Below are 9,272 nucleotides of genomic sequence, written 5' to 3'. Positions count from 1 at the left end.
AGACTGCAAGAACTTTGAAATTAAATTGTTTTCAAGTCATTATTAACAACAACCCGAAAATAAATATTTAAACCATTCAACTAAAACCAAACGTATATTGGACGTCGGGTATAGTCTTCTTTTCAACGTCTTTTCATTACATTTAGCTAGGTGGTATAGCCCAATGTCAAAACACAGTTTTAAAGTGTCCAAATCAATAACCAATATGCAGAAACAGTTTGTGATATTGAAAACCTAAACATAAAATATACTATCTGCACAAACATCTGCAACAATAATCATATTACTTGTATTTTTTAAAACAAGCACCTTTTAAAATGCACAAGCACCAGAAACCCTGTTGTTTTGACAAGTAGCAATAAATCACTGATATCAATCAGGGGGAAATCAGGTTGTACGTGCTGTTGAAACTAACACAACTAAACAAACACATGGAAATGGGAGATATATTTTACCTCACTGGTTAGAGGACAACCTGCAGAAGACAGTCAGCTACATTTTGGAGTGATGCATTTAAATTTAGAGGTCGCTAAACAAAGGAACGAAACACTTATTTTTCATCACTCATCGATATCATGTTGAAATCATTTGCGTGAGAGTGGGGAGATGAGGTTGCATGTCAAGTTAAAACTAACAGCTCAAAAACCAGATGGAATCTGGGAATAATGTGTACATCACTGGTTAGAGGACAACTTGTAGAAAACAGCGAGCTACATTTCACCAATGCTGTAGGTGTAACACAGCTCTTTTTTTGTTAGTCACTTTGTGTTAAATCACATAAATAGTACTGGATTAATAGCCTGGATTTTCCCCTTGAGGTTAATATCCATATCATGCTGAAATCAACTGAACAGGGGGCAAACGTTTACATTGTGACATCATTAAAATACTCCTACTACAATGTTAAAACATTCTACATTGTGACATCATTAAAATACTCCTACTACAATGTGAAAACAATCTACATTGTGACATCATTAAAATACTCCTACTACAATGTGAAAACAATCTACATTGTGACATCATTAAAATACTCCTACTACAATGTGAAAACAATCTACATTGTGACATCATTAAAATACTCCTACTACAATGTTAAAACATTCTACATTGTGACATCATTAAAATACTCCTACTACAATGTGAAAACAATCTACATTGTGACATCATTAAAATACTCCTACTACAATGTGAAAACATTCTACATTGTGACATCATTAAAATACTCCTACTACAATGTTAAAACATTCTACATTGTGACATTATTTCATTGATATCATGAAACAACTCCTTCATTAATGTATTTTCTGATGTTTGATCAGAGATCTTTTATCAGAGTATCGCTTGTCACATTGATCACAGCTATGAGGTTTCTCTCCTGGGTGTGTTCTCTGGTGTATAGTCAGATAGCTAGATGTAGTAAAGCTCTTCCCACATTGACCACAGCTATAAGATTTCTCTCCTGTGTGTGTTCTATGGTGTACAATCAGATGGCTAGATGTAGTAAAACTTTTCCCACATTGATCACAGCTATAAGGTTTCTCTCCTGTGTGTGTTCTCTGGTGTATAATCCGATGGCTGGATGTAGTAAAACTCTTCCCACATTGTTCACAACTATAAGGTTTCTCTCCTGTGTGTGTTCTCTGGTGTGATACCAGGTTGCTTGACTGAGTAAAACTCTTCCCACATTGATCACAGCTGTAAGGTTTCTCTCCTGAGTGTTTTCTCTGGTGCGATAAGAGGCTGCTTGACTGAGTAAACCTCTTCCCACATTGATCACAGCTATACGATTTGTCTCCTGTGTGTGTTCTCTGGTGTACAATCCGATGGCTAGATGTAGTAAAACTCTTCCCACATTGATCACAGCTATAAGGTTTCTCTCCAGTGTGAATTCTCATGTGTACTTTTAGTGAATTTGATCTTAAGTAACTCTTCCCACAATCAAAACAGTGATGAGATTTCTCTCCTGTTTGTACTCGCTGGTGTATTTTAGGTTCTGATGAAGATTTGCAACCTTTCCCACAGTCAGAGCAGCAGTGAGATTTCTTCCCTGTTGGTCTCCTCTGGTGTTTCTTGAGGTGTTCTGATCGGGAGGGACTCTTCTCTGCCTCGTCAGCTTCATGATGTTGTTGAGGCTCCCCAGAGGATACACGATAGTCACGTCTCTCTCCTGTGTGAACAACAAGTCAGACAGATGGTTAAAGGCCCACAACAGCAGAAATCCACTGTAAAAGGTGATGCCAACAGCATAGCCATGATATTGTACAACAATTGATGTCTGTAATGAATGTTAAAATTATTTTACAATTGTCTTAAGACAGTCAAGTGAGCAACAATAGTTATATTAAATCAAATGTATTTATGTAGCCCTTCTTACATCAGCTGATATCTCAAAGTGCAGTACAGAAACCCAGCCTAAAACCCCAAACAGCAAGCAATGCAGGTGTAGAAGCACGGTGGCTAGGAAAAACTCCCTAGAAAGGCCGAAACCTAGAGAGGAACCAGGCTATGAGGGGTGGCCAGTCCTCTTCTGGCTGTGCCGGGTGGAGATTATAACAGAACATGGCCAAGATGTTCAAATGTTCATAAATGACCAGCATGGTCCAATAATAATAATCACAGTAGTAGTCGAGGGTGCAGCAAGTCAGCACCTCAGGAGTAAATGTCAGTTGGCTTTTCGTAGCCGATCATTAAGAGTATCTCTACTGCTCCTGCTGTCTAGAGAGTTGAAAACAGCAGGTTTTAGTATTTGATTTTTTCCCGTCCTAGAACATATACAACAACACCTCCCCCATTGGCATTCCTGTCTTTATGTAGATGTTATATCCCTGTATTGCTCCTGCTGTATCAAAGGAATGATCTAAGTGAGTGTCAGAGGTGGCCAGTATATGAATGTTATCCGATGTTAACAAGGTATTGATTTCATGAACCTTATTTCTAAGGCCACATATTTGAATAAGGGCCATTCCTTCCTCTTTCCTGGGCAGCTGACTGAGAAAACAAATACAAATGAAAACATGGTTTGGCTACTAGTCGGTCATTTTAAAGAGCTGATTGGGTCTCTACTTGACACCAACAAACAGCCCATAATATCTGTCCCTCTGTCCTTCCTACATGGTGACAAACAGTTCAGCAGACTACTAGTCGGTCATTTTAAAGAGCTGATTGGGTCTCTACTTGACACCAACAAACAGCCCATAATATCTGTCCCTCTGTCCTTCCTCCATGGTGACAAACAGTTCAGCAGACTACTAGTCGGTCATTTTAAAGAGCTGATTGGGTCTCTACTTGACACCAACAAACAGCCCATAATATCTGTCCCTCTGTCCTTCCTCCATGGTGACAAACAGTTCAGCAGACTACTAGTCGGTCATTTTAAAGAGCTGATTGGGTCTCTACTTGACACCAACAAACAGCCCATAATATGTGTCCCTCTGTCCTTCCTCCATGGTGACAAACAGTTCAGCAGACGTTTAGTCCTCCATAACTGGCTAGGAGACTATTGCAGCTCTGAGGGTGTAACATTTATTGACAGGAGGGAGAGAGATGACTCAAGGACTAAACTATATAAAGTGGCATTATACGCCACCGGAGTTGTTCATCACATTTAACAAACCAAACATTGAAATCCCCTTATAGAAGGTCAAGTAAAAAACCAAACCAGTCCGGGTATCAATACTGGTATATGGTAAAATATGGTATACTGCCCAGCCCCAAGCCTAGGTTAAAACTATCATTTTGACCTTATGGATGGCCAGTCCTCGTATTCATAGTGTAGTGAATTCAGGGGGAAGCCCTGAGCTGAACTCAAACCTGGTCCAGCGACTGTCAAGCCAACACTTTATAACTGTTACGCCAAGATGTCTGAACTTCTTGACGAGGTCGCTAGGTTTTGGGTTAAGGTTGCTACAATAGCTTTCTCTATGAATGTGAGAGTGGTTACATTTCTCCAGCCCCCATCCCTCAGCTGTTTACCAAACCAAGTCTCAGGGCAGGCATTTTGTTGCTGTTTAAATCCTAGGTTGTCCCTTTGAAAAAGCTAAATCAATCAACCAACCAATCTGCAGTTCAAAACAATAACAAAGATGTCATTCCACCACTGTTTTGGTCATAAGATGATGGATGGGGCTGGAGAAATGTAACTACTCTCAAATTTATAGACAGACCTATGGATGCAAGGACTGACCATCCATGATATCAACATTATAGTTTTAACCATGTTGAAGCTATACAGTGTTGGTTTACTATGTTTCTAAACATTGGAGTAAAAAAAGCTTATTTGGGGTTCTGATGGGGTACAACAGTTGAACTAAGCTCATGAGGCATGTGTTATATTCTTCAAGAATCAATGGCTATAAATAATATAAATGTAGCGATTGCATATTTCCCCTTTAACACCACACATCAGTTCAACAACTGCAGTTTGTGCCTCTGTTTTTAAGACAGTACTTACTAGTGTTAATCACGGCCCGGTTTCTCAAAACCATCTTACGGATAAGTTCACCGTCAGAACCATAGGAGGCCTTAAGATGCGTTTGGGAAACCGGGCACAGATGTCCAGTTTCCTCCTCTTCGTCCCCCTCCTCCTTTTTCGATGTGACAGTCCTCTCCCCCTCCTCCTCTTTCACTCCAAAAACTGCATCCTCCTCTCTCTCCGCCCCCTCTTCTTTTATTGTAACACCCTCCTCTTCTTTTACTGTAACATCCTCCTCCTCTTTCACTCTGAACGAGTCTTCCTTTTCTTCCACAGAAACGTCTTTCTCTTCTTCTTTCACGGTAACAGCCTCACCCTCTACTTGTTTTTGTATTGTAACATCCTTCTCTTCCTCCTCCTCTTTCAGGAGAGCTTCTTTCTCCGTCCAGAAGACCTCTTTTTTAGCAGGAGGAGAGTAGCTTAGTGAACTCATGGTCGGGGATGTTCGCTAGCTAGCATTAGCGACTAGCCTAGTTCTAAGCTAATTTAGCAAACCAGCTAGCTGACAAACAACGTAATTATATAATTAAATGGGCCAACAAGTACATACGACAGAAGTGTGTTTAAAACACAGCGACTAATATACACCATAACAGTGTAAAGAGCGTGAATGTTGTAGCTATGTTTGCTAGAAAGCTACCGAGGTGTCTGACTAACTGTTGTTGTTGAAGGAGCGTCCCGTCCACTAGATTATACGTCACACTGGTAGCATCGCCTGAACCTAAAAGACGCACATCGCCATCTGCTGACTGGAGTGGGCAACGCAGTTGAGGAACCAAAAGTTTATTTTTCATGTATTTCATAAAAGTTGATTATTATATTAAGTCGTTCAAATAAAAGCATGTGTTGATTGAGTCGTTTTTAATGAGTGATAATTTAAAACAAACTTTAGACCCACTACATATTTGCATTGAACAATACTTCTGACATGGATCATTTTGACCCCAGAAGCATATCTTTTATCAGAGCCAAAATGTGGTTTATTCAATTCTTCATGACTTTGTCAATCAACTTGTTCTTAATACATCTAAATCATGGTTTAGTGTTTCTGTATCAATATGGACTTTTAACAAACTCAAATCCTTTGGAGTCATTTTGACTCCAGCCAAAAGCACCTTTGATAAATAGGACGTTTATTTCAAATCAAAATCAAATCACATTTTATTGGTCACATACACGTGTTTAGCAAATGTTATTGCGGGTGTAACAAAATGCTTGTGTTTCTAGCTCCGACAGTGCAGTAATATCTAACAATTTCACAACATATATCCAATACACACAAATCTAAGTATTTGAATGTAGGTTTCTCTGTAGACATGATCCATCCCACCAGAGGGTGGAGGGGCACCTGCATCAGTGGTTTTGACCAGATAGACACCTGCAGACACACAGTATAGTGCCTCCCATGTACTCTCCTAAGATTGGACTTTTCTATACCACGTATCACGTGACTGTGTACAAAACTGCCTATGGTAGAAAACTCTGCCAGTGTAATACAGTGCATTCGTTAAGTATTCAGACCCCTTCACTTTTTCCACATTTAGTTACATTACAGCATCATTCTAAAATTGAAGATTTTTTCCCCTCATCAATCTACACACAATACCACAAAACGACAAACCAAAAACAGTTTTTTTAGACATTTTTGCAAATGTATTTACTTAAATATTCAGACCCTTTGCTTTGAGACTCGAAATTGAGCTCAGATGCATCCTGATTCCATTGATCATCCTTGAGATGTTTCTACAACTTGATTGGAGTCCACCTGTGGTAAATTCAATTGATTAGACATGATTTGGAAAGGCACACACCTGTCTATATAAGGTCCCACAGTTTACAGTGCATGTCAGAGCAAAAGCCAAGCCATGAGGTCAAAGGAATTGTCCGTTGAGCTCTGAGACAGGATTGTGTCGAGGCACAGATCTGGGGAAAGGTACCAAAAAATGTCTGCAGCATTGACGGTCCCCAAGAACACAATGGTCGCCATCATTCTTAAATGGAAGAAGTTTGGAACCACCAATACTCTTTCTAGAGCTGGCCGCCCGGCCAAACTGATGAATCGGGGGAGAAGGGCCTTGGTCAGGGAGGTGAACAAGAACCCGATGTTTACTCTGACAGAGCTCCAGATTTCCTCTGTGGAGACGGGAGAACCTTCCAGAAGGACAACCATCTCTGCAGCACTCCACCAATCAGGCCTCAATGTAGCAATGATTAAATTGCCAACATTTATTTCAATGGAAAATTCTGTGAAGTGTTCTGTGAAAGGTGTCGGCTGGAGATGACTTGCAGGAGCTTGCAGGGATTTGTAGTCTTGCATGTAGTTTACTTTGATGCTAATTAGCATTTTCGAATCTGAGAGTAAAGAGAGACAAATATATTGATAAAAGTATTTGTATTTAGTATAGATCCCCTTTAGTTCCTGCCAAGGCAGCAGCTACTCTTCCTGGGGTTTATTATGGATCCCCGTTAGTTCCTGCCAAGGCAGCAGCTACTCTTCCTGGGGTCCAGCAAAATTAAAGGCAGTTATACAATTTTAAAAACATTACAATAAATTCACAAAAAATTGTGCACTAACATTACACAAAGTGAACTCAAGTCTGCCAGCCCAAACAAAAACACACATTCTCAGTCAAAAACACAAGTCAGAACACAGCCTCTCGATTCTCTCATGTGTTTTCAGGTTCTCTGACTGGGAAAAGGTCTTTCCACAATGAGAGCAGTGGTATGTCTTCTCCTCCTGTGTATTTGTATGTATTCTTTCATGCTCTTTCAGGTACCTTAACCGGGTAAATCGCTCTCCACACTGGGAGCAGCGGTACATCTTCTTACCTGTGTGTGTCCTCTCATGTTTGTTCAGGTTTCCTACCTGCCCAAAACTTTTTCCACAATGGGAACATTGGAAAAGCTTTTCCCCTGTGTGTCCCCTCTCATGCGTTTGCAGGCTCCCTAACTGGGTAAACGTCATTCCACATTGGGAACAGTGGTAAGGCTTCTCTCCAGTGTGTATTCTCTTATGTGTTCTCAGGCTCCCTAACTGAGTAAAACTCTTTCCACACTGGGAGCAGTGATGTCGTCCTGCTGGTTTGGACGTCTCGGGGTCTGGTTTCCCTGAAGGACTCTTCCTGCTGTCAGAAGGAGAGTCTGGTCTCTCTGCTGTCAAAGACAAACAGATGATTTAATTAAACAGAGACCTGAATGAAACCTCCACATGATAAAACTTCCTATGACGTATAATCTAGACTAGATCCCTCAATCACCTGAAGTCAGTTTTCACAAGTATTATTAAAGCGACTACAAAATGCAGGTCTCTGCGTGGTTCTTAGTCAGAGAGGCCTACAGAATGGTCTAGAATGTAATTGTATGCTTCAGCGTTTACACCACTCCAGCCTACGCTTGACACTCTAGCAATGATAAAGTACTTTATGATAACGCAAAAATTAAATAAACGATTTGGTATCATTTTTATTATGGAAGATTGAATAAGTGTGCTTCAAACGGTTTGCTTGGAATGATTTGTCGCGTCTCGACTGTCTGTGCACGAGAGTCCCTTCAACTTAGTTTCCCTGCCTGAAAAAACGCCATTCCTTAAAGTGCACACAAACTCAGGAAGAAACTGACCGCGTTTAGCGACTGTCGGCTCACTTGACCGCAGTCAACAGTGGGCTAGGAATCGCCTCCAGTTTAGCACAATGGAATTGCAGTATTGAATGAAGGCAAGTCCATTCCGTGAGACATTTAAGTTGTGATTTTGCGTGCAAATCCATTGTTAAAGTTTTGTTGTTGGCCAGCTTGTTGATGGTATTCACATCTTACAGTGTAGCTTTATCAATTCCTACATTAATAAACGGCATTTAAGCTCAGAACTTGAGTAGAATGCCGTTTTAAAACCCACACATCAGTTCAAAAAGTATTTTCAAGACAGGACTTACTGGTGTTACTCAGATCTTCTGTCTCCTCCTCTTCTTCTTCCCTCTCCTCCTCCTTCAATATGACAGTTATCTCTCCTTCATTCACTCCAGAAAAAGTATAATCGTTTTCTTCCCCTTCTTTCTCTGTAACAGCCTCACCCTCTACTTCTTCGTTTACTGTGACATCCTCCTCTACTTCTTCGTTTACTGTGACATCCTCCTCTTCATTCTCCTCTTTCACGACAACGTTCAGCCAAATACCTTCTTTCTCCTTCCAGCAGACCTCTTTTTTAGCAGGAGGGCAGTAGCTTGCTGAGCTCATGGTCGGGGATGTTAGCCAGCTAACCTAGCTAGTTAGCGACTAGCCTAGTGATCGGCTCATTTATCAAGCCAGCTACCGTTCCCTGACTAAACGGAAATATGACATTAAATGGGGAAAATAGTTAAAAGACAGAATTATGTTTCACATACAGAGGCAAATATACACCGAAGCAGTCTGAACAGCTTGAATGTTTCCGCTAGGAAGCTACCGAGGTGGCTGACTAGATGTTGTTGAAGAAGCGTCCCGTCCACTACATTATACGTCACTCTGATAGCATCGCCTGAAAAACGCATATCGCCATCTGTTGACTGGAGTGGTTAACGCAGATAAATGTAATAGTCAGACAACTACAGATGTGTAATAAGTATGAATTTAGAACCTACTTCCACATTCTACCAACCCAACAGATGTTTCTACTACAGTGAATATTAACCAATGAGGTGGGTCTTTACACATTCTACCAACAGATGTTACTACTACAGGGAATATTAACCAATGAGGTGGGTCTTTACACATTCTACCAACCAACAGATGTTTCTACTACAGGGAATATTAACCAATGAGGTGG

General features: G+C 40.6%; 2 protein-coding genes across 2 annotated transcripts; both read right to left on the bottom strand.

Annotated features, from left to right (window-relative positions):
* Positions 1-723: 723 nt before the first annotated feature.
* On the bottom strand, positions 724-5,485 carry LOC129846749 (zinc finger protein 436-like). Its single transcript, XM_055914607.1, has 2 exons — positions 4,454-5,485; positions 724-2,170 (listed from the first exon to the last, which is right to left on the bottom strand). The coding sequence occupies exons 1-2, from the start codon at positions 4,905-4,907 to the stop codon at positions 1,296-1,298; spliced, it is 1,329 nt and encodes a 442-aa protein (XP_055770582.1). The 5' UTR covers positions 4,908-5,485; the 3' UTR covers positions 724-1,295.
* A 101-nt stretch (positions 5,486-5,586) lies between these two features.
* LOC129846751 (zinc finger and SCAN domain-containing protein 21-like) lies at positions 5,587-8,949 on the bottom strand. Its single transcript, XM_055914616.1, has 2 exons — positions 8,404-8,949; positions 5,587-7,627 (listed from the first exon to the last, which is right to left on the bottom strand). Exons 1-2 carry the CDS (start codon positions 8,702-8,704, stop codon positions 7,104-7,106), a joined length of 825 nt encoding a protein of 274 aa, XP_055770591.1. The 5' UTR covers positions 8,705-8,949; the 3' UTR covers positions 5,587-7,103.
* Positions 8,950-9,272: the final 323 nt, after the last annotated feature.

This window comes from Salvelinus fontinalis, unplaced genomic scaffold, assembly GCF_029448725.1.
Source record: "Salvelinus fontinalis isolate EN_2023a unplaced genomic scaffold, ASM2944872v1 scaffold_0617, whole genome shotgun sequence".
In the NCBI taxonomy this organism is placed as follows: domain Eukaryota; kingdom Metazoa; phylum Chordata; class Actinopteri; order Salmoniformes; family Salmonidae; genus Salvelinus; species Salvelinus fontinalis.
Note: the sequence above shows the minus strand (reverse complement) of the source record. Positions and strands in the feature narration are given on the sequence as shown.